Here is a 17,180-nt window from a genome sequence, read left to right as displayed (position 1 = left end):
CGCCCTCGCCGTCGTTGACTGCCATGGCGGGTGCGCGGCCTCGCTTGCGTTCCGTCAACGTCGTCCGCACGCACTGGTCGTCGCTCCCGTCCGTCTCTGCCGGGGGAAGCGACGGTGCACGTGGCGCCGGGGATGAAGCAACCACAGCGGTTGCCACCGGTTCTGCGTCGCGGTCTGCGTCGTTGTCGCTGGGCTGCAGAGGAACGGCGGGAGAGACGAGGCGCTGGTGCAGCAGCTGTGACGGCACCGGCGTGGGCGAAGGAGCACGTGGCACGTACGGCTGCAGCACCGTCGTGTAGGGCGAGTCCGCCGCGGGAAGGGAGCAGCGCAGCTCCCGCCACACGCGCTCCGCCTCCTCGCGCACCACACGCCGCTGCCAAACCTCAGGGGGCGTATAGCAACACGCGGACCAGCACACGAGCCCCGCCGCCCACGCGGCACAGAGGCATTGCCACACGCCGATGCGCAACAGAAGCCACACCTCCTGCCCCGTCCACCGTTGCAGTAGCGGCAGGCCGACGGTGCTCAGCAGCGCAAGCGCCATGGCAGGCAGCCGGGCGGCGGCAGTGTGCGGGAGACTCGTCGCGACCAGCACCGCCGTCATCCATCCCAGCACACACAGCACCCGATACCACGAGAATGACTGCCGTGCCAGCAGACGTTGAACGTGGTCGACCTGCTCCATCAGCTGCATAACGCCCCTCGTTTGCTCTTCCATCACCGCAAACTGCCGCAGCGATTGGTGACTGAGGGCCTGCACGGAGGTCAGCGCCTCTTCAGCGGCTTCCTGGACGTGCGTACGCAGCTCCCCCAGCGCCGCGTCGGTGCGGGTGCTCGTGTGAAGGATGTCGTCTGCGGCAACGCGCAGTGCCTGGAACGCGGCGGCGTGCCCGTGGTGCAACGCGTCCAGCTGCTGCTGCAAGGAGGTAGTGGCTGCCTGTGCCGCACGCTGCAGCGCCTGCGTCTCTCGCGCCAGCGTATAAGCCTCTGCCCCAGACTGCTGCAACACGCCCAGGACTTCGGTGTTGCCCTCCACTTGCTGGAGCATCGCCGCGACGGCGGCCTCGGTGCGCTCTTGATAGAGCTCTTCTTGCAGGTACGCACAGAGTACATCGGCGTGCAGGCGGTACTGCAGAAAGGCAGCGTAAGCCGTGTCCGAGAGGCCCCGCACACACGCGCGGATACCGTCGGCTGACAACTCCGACGGCGCAGTCGCGGTGGTGCCGCAGTGAAAGCTCGGGTGCACGCGGCCGTCGCTGTCGGCGTCGCAGGTGGCCATGAAGAGAGCCAGACGACTGCGCATTGTGTCCTCCCTCTGCACCTCGGCACACTTTGCGTTCAGGTACAGCAGCGAACGCTTCCAGCACGGGCTCAGCCGACCTTTGGCCTCCACCTCTTGCCACAGCGCATGCGCCTGCCCCACACGCTCCGCCTTGCCAGGAAAGGAAAGGGCTGGGTGCGGCACAGCCGTCTTGTCCGGCTTCCCTCCATCGGTGGAGGGGACTTCCGCCGTCGAGCTCCGGCCCATGCCCAGAAAACGCGGCCAGGCGTAGGCGAGGGAAGGGGCCTCGACAGCACACACCCACAGCCCAAGCAGCACCGCGGCGCACAGATGCCGCACAAGGAGACAGCGAAGGCGAAGAGAGACACCCATCAGCATTGTGACGGAAGAAAGGTTGAGGGGAAAGCGTTGTGGGTATGGGTCTGAGTGATGTATAAGCTGTTAACGCAGAGGACGATAGAGGAGGAGGAGAGGTGAGGGTAACGCACCATCTATAGTTGTGGCGTCCACGTTTGCGGTGCCGTCAGAGAAGGAGCATAACGTGCCCACAAGACTGTTGTATCGCTGTGTCAGTAGCAGGAAGAGTCACACAACCCGAGAGAGTAGATGTCCCGCCACACAGTCTGCAGTTTGATTAGTGCTGAAACGGTGAGGATCTGCACACTTCTTCTCCGTTCCTTAGACGGTCGTGCGATTCGGAGAGCACTTTTCCATTGTCTTTAAAAAAAAAAGGCTTCGAGTTCAGCAAGACGAACATGTAAAAGCGCGCCATCCCGCCTCCCCGTCGACAGCATAAGTTCACTTCGATTCGCAGTGGTCGTTCAACGGCCGTTGCTCTGTCTTTTTACGCTCCTGACCGCCACCGCCGCCACGTGTCTTCGTTGGCAGCGCCCTCACCTGCGCAGTCGACGGACGTACCATCTTCTCCAAGGCGGCCCGGTGACCAAAATTCATCAGCAACCACGCATCTGTATCGGTGAGCAGCTGCCAGACACAACTCAGCTCACGGCACCGGCGCTGCTGCAGCTCGCGTTGACCCGCAGCTGCCTGTGCGCTCCATTGCATCTGGGCAGTGTGAATGGAGATGACGTCCGTGTTGTGGTACTCTTGCGTTTGTGGGGAGTGGAGGGCACTCTTCACCCATTCCACCAACAGCAACGAGACGGCGGGCGGGATGGGCTGGCGTGGCACGACGCACGCCGCCATGACCCAACTCACCCACGATCGAGTGAGAAGTGAGGGCAGGCGCTTCTGTGCGGAGCCGAGCAACTCCGAAATGGAGAGAGGCGCCTCCGCACTGCCCCGATGATCGTGTACTGTGGAGAAGACAGGTGGGCAATGGCACAGAGAATACGAAGCGGAGGAAGGGTGAGCCGAGGGTTTGTGTTCGTAAAGTGCACTCAGGCGGCGAGCTGCTGCAGCAAGGTCTGCCTGTTGCAGGCGAGCGGGTGTCTCATCCGGGAATGAGACTGCCGCCCCACACGTGGCGAAGTGCTGGTGCAGGTGCCCCGGCAGCGTACGGGCCACGTCGCTTGCCGCCGTCGCGTCTGCGCTGGTGAAAAGCTGCGAATGCAACACCTTCAGCTTCTTGTACGCCGTCGTCATAACAGCGGCAATGGCGGCTGCGGAGTGCGGGCGGCGCAGGTAGGCGAGGGTGTCCTCCGCCGGCACCCGACTTGGACTGAAGTGAGTGCGATGGACCTGGCCTGCCAGCTCCCGCATCGCGGAGCGGTAACCCGGCTGAATAGAGTCAGGGTGCTGCGTGCGGAGCTGCATCAGAGCCGGCACATACGCGGCGAGACAGCACAACTCAAGAGGGCCGAAGTGCAACTCCGGAACCAGCACGATGTGGAAGCAGCTCCAATAGTGCGCGATGGCCTGTCGGCTGATGTGCGGGGCGGTGCGCAACTGAGCGGGGGGTTTGCCGTGATGGCGCAGCAGCGCTTCACAGAGCTCCGCCTCGACCAACGGCGTCCAGCGACACGCCGCCAACGCTGCGGCGGGCGTGCGGCATGCTGCCCACACCCGCGCGGCCAGGGGAAGGGGAACTAAGTCGTCAAACACCACTTCCGCCAGCCACTTCGCAGCCGCCGTCTCCGATTTGTCGACCCCCTGCGCAAAAGCCTGCGACGCGTGCACGTGCAGCGTGACATTGTGCGCGAGGTACCGCACGAGCGCGTCGTCGCCCGCCAATTCCTGGGCTGCCTTCACCCGTTGCCGCAGTTCGTCGCGGTACCACCAGAGGAGGGCCTTAAGCTCAAATCCCTGGAAACGGCCGCCGAGGTGTCGCCGTGCGAGCACCTCTAACTGAGGCGTCGTGGCGAGCACCAGCAGGGGGGCGAGCACCGCCAAAGCATCGACCTCGCTGCTGCTCAGGAGGGGACGGCCCGGCTGCAGCCACATCTCCGAGCCAACGCCGCCGCCGCCTTCATTCCACACACAAGGCAACGGCTGCTGTCGCTGCTGTTGCGGCAGTCGCAGCATCGGCCATGCGAGGGCCACCTCCGCCTCTGCGATTGCCTGCGTTGCCTCGCGCACGCGCTGTTCTCCAAGAAGGTGCCGCAACTGATGTAACCGGGCAGCGCACAGCTCGCCTTCAGCCCGCGTCCACACCGGCGCCGCGGCGACGGCGCAGGCAAACTGCTGGAGGAGCGGTGAGATGGCAGAGAGAGGCGGGTCGAACTGCGCCGCGATCCACACGAGCACCATCCCAACATCGTGTGACTGTGCCCCCTGCTGCTGCATGGCAGAAAGCAGGAGTTGAAGCGCCGGCATCACCTCGCTGGCCGACGCGTTCCACGAGAAGAGCGGCAGGTGGACACATAGGAGCATCCAGGCTTGTATGCAGGTCCTCCACGGTGCGTTGTGGGCCAACGTCTGCATTACGCGGTTTAACACGCGAGGGGTAAGATAACTGTCGCGCAGCTCCGCAAGCTCCATTGCGGCGTCGGGGGTGTGGGCGGGGTCGGTGGTGGGGCTGAGTTGGTTCGCCCGTGGCTCCAGAACGACGTGCATGTAGCAACTAACGGCATCCTGCCAAGCACCACATTCGAGGAGGGCGTCAAGAGACCGCGAAGAGGAGAGCGCAGCGTGTGATTCTTTTCCCTTCGCGTTCTTCGCAGCTTCATCGGAGCGGCGCTGGTGTTGCAGAGAGGCACGCGTGTCTGTTTGACGCTGCGCATCACTGCAGCCTGCTTGAATCCACATCCACAACGTTGCGGCCGGGATGCACGCAGAATCTGCGGTGGCGGTCCACAGGTTGAATTCATCCACCCACTCCAACGCCTGCGCGTAGCTGCCTTGAGCAGCAAGAGACCGCGCCACCTGTGAGGCGTTAGCCTGCACCATCGAGATGGAGCTATCCGAGCTGCCATCGCTGCCCGCGAGCGGCGCACAAAGTGCCCGACGAACGCTCTCGGTCAGCGCGGTAGTGCAGTCAGGCGAGAACGCCTTGGCGGTGATGGCAGTGACCGACAACTGCAGCACGGCATGTGACACCGCCACTTGCCGCCCGACGGACTCGGATAACAGAAGACACGCCATCGAAAGAACGTGCGACGCCGCGTCACCGTCAGCGGCGCCAGCACCAACTCGATTGCTCTTCTCTTCTGCATGTTTTAACGCCGTCGTGTACAAACGCGGAAGCACGGCTGACCATGCCTCCATAGCCTCTGCTGCGTGGGAGGTGAGGAGAAAAACATGACGAGCTACTCGCAGCACCGCCGAAGCAGCTTGATGGCTCTCGAGCTCTGCGTTAACAGTGGTCGCACTCGACAGTGCGGAGAGCAGGATGGGCGGCATAGCGCACTGGACATAGAGAGGAATGCTCTCGGACATCTGCGCATCCGTTTTGTGCAGGACAAGGGAGCTGCTTCTCCAGTCGCTCTTCTCTGCTACGCGTTTGTCCTCTCGAGAGGGGAGGTTGTGCTGCTGATGGTGATGGTGGTGCGTCTCATCGTACTGCACCACATGCTCCTCTGCGATGTCGAGGACACGGAAAGCGTCCGCCGCCCGTCCCACAAGCGAAAGCGCCATAGCAGCAAACATGGCCAAGCCCATCGTCGCCTCTCGCTTTGTCACCGCACTCCCCTCCATCTGCGCCACCTCCCACAAGTTCGACAGCGTCAGCTCGAGTTGGGGGTTTCGCAGAACGTGACGGCACACGCGCAGCCCGAGATGCGGCCACGATGCTTCGGAGGCCGCACCCGCCCCCGCCACAGGCGCCACCGCTAGTACCTCGCACGCCTCTTCTATGCGGCCCTTCGAAAGGAGAAGAGACACGAGTGCGGTGTGGAGAGGCACGGACAAGGACAGCTCGGCGGCGTCATCGCTGTATACTTCACCCCACCGTTCCCAGGCACGTACGACGTCACCGGCGCGCACCAGCAGTTCCAGCTCCTCCAGCTGCTGTTCCTCCGCACACGTGGCGGCAGCGCGCTGCTCCTGCGTCGACAGCGGCGGTGGGCAGCGGGCGAGCAGACAGGCGAGGGCATGCCAGCACCGACGACGTGTGAGGATCGGCACGGCCAGCACACGGAGGCTTTCCAGTGAGCCACCCCAGCACCACTGCAGTTGCGCACAGAGGAGCACCAGCGCATCTGCGTTGGAGGCGGTGTCGAGAAGGACGAGCTCCACTCGCCGCAGCAAAGGACGCAGTGTGACCACAGCCGTACCCTTTTGCAGTTCATGACACGTGTACAACGTAAGCACGTACGCTGCGTGTGGGGGAGGCGACGACACATTGCTAAGGGCTGCACACACCACCTCGCACAGCGCGGATGCCTCTCCCAGCTGCTCCAACGGCTTCATGAAGGCTAGTATAGATGTGTCCACCGCACCTGCCATAGCTGTGGCGTCGCACAACACACCGCTGACGCACTGCTCGAAAGTTGGGAGATGTGTGAAGGCGCCGAGGGTGTTCAGGTGCACCACGATGGCATCTGTGCTTGCGACGGCAGAAGGCGATTGCCCATCGAGGTCTGCGTCCGCGTGACGACGGCGCTGTAAGGCACGGAGCTGCGCAGTCCATCTCGCGCATGCGTGTCCCACGGTCTCCGAGATATCTTGCGCAGCGGAGTTGGAGAGAGTTGTGGACGAAGCAGCTCTCTCTTGCGCGAACAGCAGGTAGTGAAGTGTCGCCGTGAAGGTTAGCACGCAGCGCGCCACACCACTGTTTTGGCCATCGCTTGCCGTCTCGGCCAGCATGCGCGCTACAACGTACTGCCACAAAGGAAGATCCTTCTCCCTACTAGCATTCAACGGAGTAAAGGAAGAGGTGACGCTAGAGGGATGCACTACCTTCAAGTGTGGCCGCGGCAGCAAACGTGCGAGTCCGTCCGCGAACCCGTTCGACGACACAAGGGCGCTCGGGCAGTACCAGCTGAGTGCCAGCACGACCTCCAGCCACTGCGTCCAGTAGTGTGACAGATCACCGTTTGCGGAAAGCACGCCAGATTCCTCAATAGCACGCAGCAGCTCCACTACACCCGCCTTTGTCACGTGACTTTGCGTGAGGAGCTGCGTCACTTCATCGGTGGACCTCAACGCACGCCTCCGCAGCTCCGTCAGCTTGGTGTGTACCGTCGTCTCTGCGGCCCACCACCAACGCGACACGTCCGTCGGTGCGGCAGATTGATGTGCGACGTGCTGCAGTTGTGCCGCTGCCGCCGCTAAGGAGGGGCTCTCTTTGTGCTTCGCTGCGACGTCCATCGCCACCTCCCACGGTACCAGCTCCGATTGGCTCTTCGCGGACGTCTGTGGAAGGCCAGCACCGCCAGCTGATGCTCCTGCCGGCACACCTCCGCTGCTCTTCAGGGCTGTTATAAAGGCACGCACGTAGTCCACCAACACGTCGCCCGAGACCGTCGGCAGACGCACGCGCAGGGCATCCGCACAGCGCCAATCGCCAGTGGTGGCGAAGGCGGCCATCAACAGCGCGGCCTCACGCCCTCCACATGCGTACGCGCCGCCCTGCGACGTCGACCACCGCTCGAACAACTGTGTGGCCAGCTGTGGGTGGTTTGCTTCGGCCAACACCCGCAGAACACTCTCGCGGTGGCGCGGCTTCCACGCCACGTGCCGTGTGGCGTCGGCCAGCATCAGCGGCACCAACTCTTGCATGACAGTACGGGCGAGCGCCTCACTAAAGCCGTGCGACTCTTGCCCCTTCTGGGAGAGGAGTGCGTCGGCTACTGTGTGGTAGATGGCGGTTGTGGAGAGGGGGCTCGTAGCTACCTGCTCCGTCAACTCCACACTCGATTGCCATCCACCGCCTCGCAGGGCAGCGAGGAGGACAAGTTGGTACGTCTCGGCGAGGGGGACACAGTGGCTGTGCAGGGCACCCAGTAGCAGTCGAATGGCGTGTTCCCACTCTCCCCGCTGCACGGCGCGGACAATGACTTGGTGCACCTCCACAGGAGACGGCTGGACTTCGAGGAGAGAGGGGGCGTCTGGGTGGTACGAAGCGGCGTGCACCGTGTCTGAGTGTGCAGCTGCGGACTGCGCGGAGCTGGAGCCGACTGCGTAGGCGCGCTGTGGTGACCAACGCACAAAGTTGACGGAGGCGAGCGGCAGTCGTTGACGAGTGCGGGCGAAGGAAGGCACGACATGGCGCAGAAAACGCGAGGAAAGGTGCGATGCAAGCGGCATTGGAATCCGCTACGGCGATGTGCCTTCGCGCTTCTCTCTCTGTCTGTCACTTCAGTGCGCCTCTTTTTTTCTTTTCAGAAGATCAAGCAGAACAATACCGTGCTTAATGAGTGCAAAAATGAGATATGTGTTAATTAGCTGTTGCGGCAATAGAAGCAACGGTGGCGACAGCCCATGCTTAAAAAAAAAACCTTTCTTTGAAGAGGTGTGTGTGTGTGTGTTTGTGTCTGGGCTGCTCAGAAGTCCTGCACACTTCCACCTGTGAGCAACCACAGGACAACACAAGTAGTACTCTTGATGTTTGTAAGCTTAACAGAAAACACAAGTGAAGCACTAAGAAAACGGAAAGCAGAGATGAACTATGGAGCTACAGAGATGAGATTTTCTCTTGCTATTAAAACGGTATTGAAGGCATTTGTTAAGAGGGGAGAGCAGCCGTTAGAGTGCAATGACGAGATCTGATTGCCAGAACGCGTTGCTGGCTTTTGACTGCGACTATCCCAAAGTCGGTAGACCTTGTTTCACTTGATTCTTGATTTGCACTTCACGTTGATTTATGGGTAACTACAAAACAATTTCATCAGGACTTGCTTGTCGCGATGAGGACAACGGCGCCTCATCGCCAGCGCGAGGAGGGGCCACCGCCTTCATGATGGCTCCGTGCAGTTGCCGATTTTCTCTGCCGATCTCTTTCTCCGAGAGCAGCCGCAGTTCATCACGTACTTGACGCAGTTCGCGTATGTGCGCTTCCAGCTGCGTCATTTTCGCCTCCAGTTCTTCTCGTTCTCGCCTCAGTGCGGTGAGCAGAGGCCCTACAGTTTCTTGCCGGTAGAGCAGCAAGTCCAGCAGCAGCGCCCTGTAGTCCTCAGTGAGGGGCGGTGTCGGCGATGTGGCGGGTGAGGAAGAAGAGGCGACGGCGGGCTCCGCCGTGCTTGAGGGTGCAGTCGACGGGCCTTGATGGAGGTGACTGCGGAGCGCAGGGCCACTGGCGGCGGCGGCAGCACCACACCGTGAGGCGGATAAGCTGCCAAACGCACCAAAGCGTCGCATTGCTGCAAAATAAGGGAGCTGTACAAGTACAATGGAAGGCGTGATGCACGGAGCGGAGCAGAGCAGTAATTAGTTTACTATTGTTTCAGCCAAACACGTGCGCCGCACACAGCAGGATGCTTTGAGGAGGTTACAGCTGCCAGCATTCATCGAATTTGTTGCACCTTCAAAGGATCGGCGTCGAGGGCTTCGCAAAGCGAAAATGAGCCAGCCAAAACCGCCGCATGGGGTTTAAGCGCGCTACTTCGCCGCATTACACTTCTGCTTTCTTCTCTGTATCCGTGTGCTGTTGTCATGAAAGAGTTCGTGTGACGCAGCCTGCAAAAGAGAGAGCCCAACAACGCATTGCTTTAGCTGAGGGGTTCCAACAGGGAAAAGAAAAAAGACGAGCATAAACACCCGCAAAAACAAAGTCATCGCGACTTCAAAGAAGGCGCTCGAACGTGTAGATCCGTACCCACATGGTGCGTACAATACTGCAACTTACCCCCCTGCAGGTGGTGCCACCTCGTAGGTGTATACTCGGTACATGTCACTGTCTCCTAGAAAGCGGTACTTGACGTTTGAACCCCAGCTAAAGGAGTACTTTTGGTTCTTTGTGGTGTAGTGTAGGCGGTAGTACGGAACTTCCCACGTTATTTGCACAAAAACGCGGTAGTCGCTCGCGCCCGTGTCCCCAGCCACACATTTGCTGACTTCCAACAGCATGCGGTCGATGTCGTCGTCTGCCATTTCGCTTGACTTGTCCGTTTGCAACGCGTCCATCGTTCCCTTGTCTAGCACAATATCGAAGTAGGGGCCGTATTGCACTCGTACGCCGGCAAGATCGCGCAAGTCGGCCACCTCCCAATACACATCGGTCAACGAGTGCGGAGGACCGTATTTGGCCCTCATGTTTTCAATCACCACGGGGGAGTAATCGATGGCGACCTGAATCAGCCGATAGGGACGACATGCTGCATCCGGGTAGCGGGTCTCGTACGCCGCACAGATGTCAGCGCACAGGGTGGAATTACCGGTGCCGAGGTGCAGCACCTTGATGGTCTTGCAGTGCGCAGAAGAAGAGGCTGTACAGCGTGCATTGTGTACGGCCTCGATGGCGTCGAAGGAGGCGGCGACGCACGCGGGATAGACGGAGGGGAACCAGTCGTAGTGTTCCTCCTCCGCGTAGCGCTGGTCCCAGTACTCCCGCTTGCTGTAGTCCGCGTTGGAGGAGGGCTCCATGCTTAGATGACACTGCATTAAAGCAACGAAAAACACAGAAAATATGTTTGCTCCAAAACTACGCTTTGGAGGAGCAAAACAGCACCTTAACGCAGTGCGCAAAAAGAAAAAAAGAGCGCGAGAGAAGATGAAATTGGCGAAGTAAATGGAGAGTCACCTACGCTGCAGCCAAAAAAGAGATAAATTACTTCAACACAGAACGAGCAGTGCCATACATATATATGAAAGGCCTTTGGTCAGCACCGCCTGTGACCCGCTGTATGCTTGCATGCGTGTTTTCCCTCCCCCTCCTTCCTGAAATCAAGTGGTACATGCCGCTACATTTGCCCTGCGTGGGGTGTAGCAGTGGCTACGGGCTTTCCTTGAGTGACGACAGCGGAACGAGAGATTTCCCCTTTCAGCTATTCGCATGTTTTTTAATTCGTTCTCCATTGTTTTCCGTCAAGCATCACCGAAGTACAGAGCGTTTGATTACCGGCAGAAGGCATCTTCCTTTACACAGAAAAACAGGACATCACGTTTATAAGGCGAGGTGGTGAGCAAGGCGGATCAAAGATGCGCGAAGCGTGGGGCCGAACTTGGACAAAACAACCTACCTCTTCTCTTCCATCCTCTGTAGGCAATTGATTGTGCCGTTCTATAAATAAAAGGCAGTTCGCTTTGCCAAAGAAAACACCAAGTCTGCTCCCTACCCCCACCTATCCGTAAACGCTGCAGAATGGGGAGGAAGCGAGCAAACAAAAAACGGCAGGTGCAATTCAACTCTTGAGAAGTTTACGCGTCTAAAAAAGAGTAAAAGAGAAAAAGAAAAAGGAGAGCTAACGGCACCAGCCTCCCACCACCCCGATGCGGTCCGGCGGTGCATCTGCTCACTTCTTAAGATTCATTAGAAATCAAAATTCTCTGCATTCATGGCCCACGGAAACTTCTTGATGATAGTAGAAGAGAAAATCTTGTTGATCGGCACATCCTGCGCCTTCGCCCACGAGCACACGATGCGGGGGTCGATGTAGTTAATCTTGCTGGTGCCCAACGACACCGACTTGTTGTCATCCTTGATGCGGATGAGGTTCTCCTCGCGGTTCAAGCGCTCCCGGTAGCGGGACAGCGTCTTCTCAATGTCGGTGGGGAAGGAGCGAATAACCGGCGGACGCGGCGGCACCAGCGATGCCGTGTCCTCCTCCTCCACCTGCGAAAGAACGTCTTTGTTCACCAACCCCTGCGACCGCGCGATGTCGAACAGCGTCGACTCCTTCTCCGACTCCTCCGAGGACACGGCTGAAGCGGAGGAAGAGGAGGAGCGGTCATCCGAGGAGTCGGAGTCGGAGTCGGAGCTGGCATCGCTGCTGGAGTCCTCATCCGACGAGGACGACGACGCCGACGACGAGGAGGAAGAGGAGGGCGCCCGCTCCACCTTGCGCACCTTCGGCGGAGGCGCGGCCACCGCCGCCGCAGGCTTCAACCCAAGCAGTGCATCTTCCTCTGCAGCGGCGTCAGTGGGGCGGGGGTGCGGTGCCTTCACACCGGCGGCTGCCAGCGTGGCGAGGATGGTGGGCGACATCTTCAGCTTCAGCGCCGACACGTCGATAGGCGTCTTCTTCGGCAGCGAGACCGGCACGGCGGGTGGCGCCGTCGGGGGCGTGTGCGATGGCTGCATGGTGATTCGAGTTACAGGAGGAGACGACAGCGGGAAAGAAAGCGCGTCGCGTGATCGTGCACTTCGGTACCAACACGGAGAAAAAACTCAGCTGCTTTTCTTTTCTGTGGTGCTTGTGAGTGTACGAACCGATGAAGGGAGGAGAGAAGACGCAGGCATGAGCAGTAAAACGATAAAGGATCTAAAAAATAGCTGTTGCGCAACATGAATGGCGTGAAGAAGAGAGCGCTTCAAGGCGTCCTTTGATTCGCTTCGGCAGAGTCAACAAGACGGGATACAAGGCCAGTAATACGATGCGTGCGCTGTTTTGTTTTGCTCGCGCGCCGTCCGTTTTCTCACACGGAAGCTACCGAGAAAAAACAATTGTGTTTCGTCTTTACCACAAAGGAAAAGACGCAGTTTGGGTGGAGCAACGCGTGACACACTTACGTTCCAAATTGCGAAGGTGCCACAACGGTGCTGCGTTCGTTACTGCAACTCAATCACCCACACATACACGCGAGTATCAAAAATAACTTCAAGTTGTTCGGCGGAGGTCAGATTGACCTGATGAGGCTAACGGGGATTCCCAACACAGCTTCAACCGTAGTCATAATGAAACAAGGAGTTACCGCTTGTGCGATAGTGTTGGCTTTGTCCAAGAAAAACAACAATACATATATAGAATGAAGGAGGAGGAAGAAAGAAAAGGCCACCTCGCCTGGCCATAAATACCAAGGAATACAATTGTTATAACGCGTCATCAATTCACAAAAGTATCAAAAACTAATAAAAGAAGAAGATAGGGAAAAGGGGTTCACATCCGTGGATATATGTGTGTGTGTTTGCCCGCTGTTTTTAATCAGCATTACTCTTCTCTTTTTCTATATATCATCAGCAATGAGACGAGACACAAAGCAACGTCAAAGCAGAAACAGAAGGGAGCAGGGCGGGGTCTTGTAAGAAGTGCGAAGAGCGAAACAGAGGTTATAAAAAAGAAAAGAGGAGGAAAACAAAAAAAGTGGTGACAGCTTCGCAACAGCTTTACCTACCGCCGTGATATTAACCCATTTAGCACGTCAACAGTAATCGAGACAAAGGAAAAGGGAAAAAAAAACAATGAAAATCACAGGAGGCCGCCTCGATGCGAGTCTGTGGGGTATAGGAGAACAAAACAAAAAATTGTAGAAAAAAAACCTGAGAGATACAGGTTGTAAATGAGTCTTGTGAGGTGATAAAACAAACAAACAAACAAATCCTTTTGTGTGAAGTGCTTCCTTCGTTTCGTTGGGCGTCGATGACGTGTTTTACCTTGAAATTTCGAGTCCCCAATTTCACATCAGAAGTAACACGATCGAGCACGTTGCTCTTTGACTGATGCTTAACATGTCACAGTGAATGTCTGCATTCGCGCACACGCGCATTTGAATCCCTGTCCTGTTTGCCCACGAAAACAAATACATATGCATGTCTACATCCTCACTTAGCTGTGAGCATAGTGAGGGTAAAGAAGAAGCAAGTATTACAAACAAACGAAAAAAATCAAAACCGCGCTTATTCGGGTGTGATAAACACGGCAGCGTTGAAGCCTTCTTCCTGCTTTGCTTTGCTTCTACTCGTTCGCTCCTCCTTCGCGCTCCTCCGTGGGCTGTACCTGCGGCTGAGCGTCGGAGTTGCTAGAGCGACGACGCGTCAACGAGCCGCTCTGGCGACTGCGGGAAATCAATGAAGCGTACCGGCCGTTGGAGTGGGCGTGACCGTCCTTCTCCGCGATGCTCTCCATCAACTTCGCCTGTCGCTGTTCCTCGAGGTTCTGACGACGTGCGAAGGCCTCTTGGTAGCGGTCATTGGTGTGTTTGAAGAGCTCATACTGGATGCGCTCGCGCTCTTGGGCCTTCGCCCGCACGTTGGCTGTGGTGCGGCGCTCCTTTTCCAATTCCCGCTCCACGTGTATGAGCTCCTTGTTCTCACGAATAATGACAGCGCGTTCCTGCGTGTCGAGGCGGTGGGCCTCACGTTCGTTGATTTCCTCGATCATGACGGCCTCGTTCTGCGTCAGCGGGCGCTCCTCAGCTATGCTCTGGCTGTAGATCTTGACAGCGCTGTAGGGCTGGTCGACGGTGAGTCGGCCGAGACCAGCGGTGCTGACGGAACGCCGGCTCGGTGACGTGCCACGCGGATAGCTGGCCCCGGCAGAGCCGCGGCGGTAGCCGTCGAAGTCGTAGCCACCGCTGCCGCCGTTCGCCTTGCGGCGTTCTTGTTCGAGCAGACGCTGGTGCTGGGCCTCGAACTGGCGGCGCATCTTTTCCTCGTCGTCCATCGGCCCCGTCGTGGTGCGCTGGGTCTCCTCTTTCTCCTCCTCCGCTTGCGCGGCGGCTGGTGCATTCGCGTCGACGTCCTCCGCGGGAGTAAGCGGGCGCGGAGTGCTGTGCTTCACTGCAGCGCGGTAGTCCGGCATCAGCTCCGCCATGCGGGCCTTACGGCGCTTCTCGTAGCTGTGGTAGCGCAGTTCGACGACCTCATCCTCCACCCCGGCGCCTTTGAAGTGCTCCTTGGGGTAGTGCGCCAGCTCGGCAGGGTTGACGCCGTGCTTTTCACACACCGCAATGCTACGTGGAGTGTTGACACCCTCCGCGACCGGGGGCTGCTTCTCCACGTTGGCGAGGTTTACCCGATGCGTGGGCTTCTTCTTCTTTGGCGCCGCAGGCGTCGCCGTCGCAGCAGCAGCCGCAGCGCCAGGTGCGGTCTCCGCCTCCTTCTTGGCGCGCTTCGCCTTCTCCGTCTTCGCCGAGTTCTTCGCCTTCGCATCGCGCGGGCGGGCCGTCTTCATCGGCCGTGGTGGCGGTGGTGCGGTGGCAGCCTCTTCGAGGCCGTCGTGGGCCGCCGCACCCTCCTCTTCGTCGGTGGGCGAGGTGGACCGGGCGTCGTCGTCGTCGCTCTCCGCCTCCGCCTCGCCACGGCGCTCGGCGGTGACCGCGGAAGGCTTGCTGGTCGGCCGCGACGGCGCGACCTCTTCGGCGGCGTCGCCGTGGTAGTGTACCGGTGCCTCGACTCCACCGGCCGCCCCGGTAGTTTCCTCGTCCCCGTGCCGCGGTGCGGTGGCGTGGGGCTCGTCCAGCGGCTCGGGGTGCACCTGCGGGCGCGACGGGCGCCGCTTCACAATAGCTTCTCCGTAATCCATTTGACGCTGCTGCTGTTGATGCTGTTTTGTATAAGGTTAGCGAAATTGCGCGCGGTTTCTTTCGGGGCGAGTACGCACACAGATGATTTAAAAAGTTCTGTATGCTTGAACGAAAGAACAAAGGAAGTGAGAAGAGAGCGCCTATCAACTATGAAAAGAAAGCACAAGAAAAGACGTAGGAAAAAGCTATTTTCGAGGATTTTTTTAAAGGGGGCGCAGTGAAACAGCTGTCTGCTCCACACTGTTCTTCGTTGCCGGTTTGGTGAGGTTAGGTTGGAGTCGTCGTGTAGAGCTGCGATCCGTGAATGACACCGAGAAGAAAAGGAGCACACGGATATAATAATGAAAACAGGACCAGGTGCGGCAGAGTAAGCGAAGAGGAGATACAACAGGTGAATGGCAAGTAAATATATATCATATGTACTCACTTCGACTACAGACATTGGCACAGCTTAATTTGTAGCGGAGTTCTAAAAAAGAAGAAAAAACTCAGGCAAGTGCGGAGGCCAACTTGCGTAAAGAAATCGTGCAACTGTTTAAACATGCTTGTAAGGTCCTCATCGTCTTCTAGCTGGACTGAGGCGCGTGAGTGCGTTAACGACATGCTAACACGCGTGCAACCGAACAAAATAGAGGAGATGACTTCCCTCACCTTTTCTTCGCAGCACCAACTAAAACAGCGATCATCACGTTTCGTTGTGAATTCATTTTCGTTTTGTATGTGTGATGACCAGTGCCGGAAGACAGCATCGCGCCTAGAAAACAACAGAGACCCACAGGGCATTTCACACACACGAGAAACATACAAGAGATATGTAAATGCAAAGAAAAAGAAACAACCGTCTTCCTCGCCAAACGACCACTTTTACCATACAAAAAGGTTCCAAGCTACCGCGCCGCGGCCTCGGACGCTGCCGCCGTTCCTGCAGCAGCCGCTTCAGACGCTTGTGCGTCCGCCAACGCCTCCGCCACGGCAGATGCGCTCACGGCGGATACGTTCGTGTAGCCCCACCGTCGCAGGGCCGCGCACGTGTTCACCGCCCGCTGCGAGTCCGACGCTGCAACAAACACCTCCGCTCGATTCTTGTCGGTGGGCAAGATGGGGGCGGCTGCGCCAGACAAGATATCGTGCGGGTGCAATGCGACTACCGCCGAGCTGATCAGCGGTTGCTGCCGCCGCTCTGCCTCGTTGCGAACGTCAACGACCACTGCACCGGCAGAGAGGCCGCCAATGGCCGCTATGGCATTGCGAATCGCCTCTGCCGACACGTTGTGCAGCAGCGATGCGTACGCGTCTAGACTGTGCTGAGGGTCTAAAGCTGCGTGTCCCTTCGACATGTACGGAGTGCCGTACCGCTTGTTGAGGTTAGAGACCTTCCAGGCTGTCTTTGGGATCCACTGCGCCATGGCTGATGAGTGCAAACGTTCTCAATGATCTTCCAACCAGCACGGTGAATGTGGGTGTGTGAGTGGGGAGACCTACTACAACCGAGATTTCAAAGAAAGAAAACCAGAAGAGCTTCAGCCGATAAACAATGTCTCACTTTTGCAGTGGACCTCTCTTCAACTGCGCAAGAGTGGTATACAGCACGAGGAGACATACGTGCACGCATGTTTCAGATAAATAGATTGACAGCAGATCAAGAGGAAAGCTAGAATGACTGTTGAGAAATTTACGTCTGCAGAAGTTAGTTTGGCACCTTGAGACGGCGGGCCAACTGGCGTTACATCTGCGGTTGGCATCGCGTGAGTTTCGCTTTAGACGTTACGTCGCATGAAGCGACGAAATACGCGCCTTTTTTTGTTTGTCTCACTTTCAGCACGCTCGTGCCATTGCAATTATGCTGCTGAACACATCAAATTGCACGTTGTCAGCCTTGTGTTCTTTATTGATGGCGGATGCCTCATGTATAATAGATGAAGTGTTCAGGGTGATTTCATTCAAAAAAAAAAGTATATATATAGATTCACCTGGCGCAGTTTGATACGGTACGAGAATGAAGAAACTCCATTTACTCCATCAAAACACAGGTCTCCCCTCTGGTAATGATACGTAAAGTGGAGCTTTCATGTGAAGCTCTTTGTACGTCTCACGTTCAAACATTTCTTTTTCTTGTGTCTTCAAGCTACTGCGCGACCAGGGCAGTACGAAACTGCTT

The 17,180-nt window shown here is 58.0% G+C and overlaps 7 protein-coding genes across 8 annotated transcripts; all 7 read right to left on the bottom strand.

Moving 5' to 3' along the window:
* On the bottom strand, positions 1–1,722 carry ABB37_10074 (hypothetical protein; the record flags this gene model as incomplete). The annotated part of the gene is made up of 1 exon (XM_015809809.1): positions 1–1,722. A coding segment is annotated over exon 1 (1,660 nt), but the record flags the coding sequence as incomplete, so codon positions are not given.
* Positions 1,723–2,080: 358 nt separating this feature from the next.
* On the bottom strand, positions 2,081–7,931 carry ABB37_10073 (hypothetical protein; the record flags this gene model as incomplete). Its single annotated transcript, XM_015809808.1, has 1 exon — positions 2,081–7,931. The coding sequence occupies exon 1, from the start codon at positions 7,400–7,402 to the stop codon at positions 2,081–2,083; it is 5,322 nt and encodes a 1,773-aa protein (XP_015651611.1). The 5' UTR covers positions 7,403–7,931.
* A 563-nt stretch (positions 7,932–8,494) lies between these two features.
* ABB37_10072 (putative mitochondrial hypothetical protein) lies at positions 8,495–9,000 on the bottom strand (the record flags this gene model as incomplete). Its single annotated transcript, XM_015809807.1, has 1 exon — positions 8,495–9,000. Exon 1 carries the CDS (start codon positions 8,978–8,980, stop codon positions 8,495–8,497), a length of 486 nt encoding a protein of 161 aa, XP_015651610.1. The 5' UTR covers positions 8,981–9,000.
* A 463-nt stretch (positions 9,001–9,463) lies between these two features.
* On the bottom strand, positions 9,464–10,291 carry ABB37_10071 (hypothetical protein; the record flags this gene model as incomplete). Of its 2 annotated transcripts, none has more annotated exons than XM_015809805.1 (1): positions 9,464–10,291. In XM_015809805.1, the coding sequence occupies exon 1, from the start codon at positions 10,220–10,222 to the stop codon at positions 9,464–9,466; it is 759 nt and encodes a 252-aa protein (XP_015651608.1). In that variant the 5' UTR covers positions 10,223–10,291. The 2 variants fall into 2 exon arrangements, with proteins under 2 accessions (XP_015651608.1, XP_015651609.1); XM_015809806.1 differs by having other exon boundaries at positions 9,464–10,269.
* Positions 10,292–11,090: 799 nt separating this feature from the next.
* ABB37_10070 (DNA topoisomerase type IB small subunit) lies at positions 11,091–11,975 on the bottom strand (the record flags this gene model as incomplete). The annotated part of the gene is made up of 1 exon (XM_015809804.1): positions 11,091–11,975. Exon 1 carries the CDS (start codon positions 11,859–11,861, stop codon positions 11,091–11,093), a length of 771 nt encoding a protein of 256 aa, XP_015651607.1. The 5' UTR covers positions 11,862–11,975.
* A 1,477-nt stretch (positions 11,976–13,452) lies between these two features.
* On the bottom strand, positions 13,453–15,315 carry ABB37_10069 (hypothetical protein; the record flags this gene model as incomplete). Its single annotated transcript, XM_015809803.1, has 1 exon — positions 13,453–15,315. Exon 1 carries the CDS (start codon positions 15,019–15,021, stop codon positions 13,453–13,455), a length of 1,569 nt encoding a protein of 522 aa, XP_015651606.1. The 5' UTR covers positions 15,022–15,315.
* Positions 15,316–15,909: 594 nt separating this feature from the next.
* On the bottom strand, positions 15,910–16,590 carry ABB37_10068 (putative mitochondrial hypothetical protein; the record flags this gene model as incomplete). The annotated part of the gene is made up of 1 exon (XM_015809802.1): positions 15,910–16,590. The coding sequence occupies exon 1, from the start codon at positions 16,426–16,428 to the stop codon at positions 15,910–15,912; it is 519 nt and encodes a 172-aa protein (XP_015651605.1). The 5' UTR covers positions 16,429–16,590.
* Between the last annotated feature and the right edge of the window lie 590 nt (positions 16,591–17,180).

This window comes from Leptomonas pyrrhocoris, assembly GCF_001293395.1.
Source record: "Leptomonas pyrrhocoris isolate H10 chromosome Unknown, whole genome shotgun sequence".
In the NCBI taxonomy this organism is placed as follows: domain Eukaryota; phylum Euglenozoa; class Kinetoplastea; order Trypanosomatida; family Trypanosomatidae; genus Leptomonas; species Leptomonas pyrrhocoris.
This window is presented reverse-complemented; position numbering and strand designations above follow the sequence as displayed.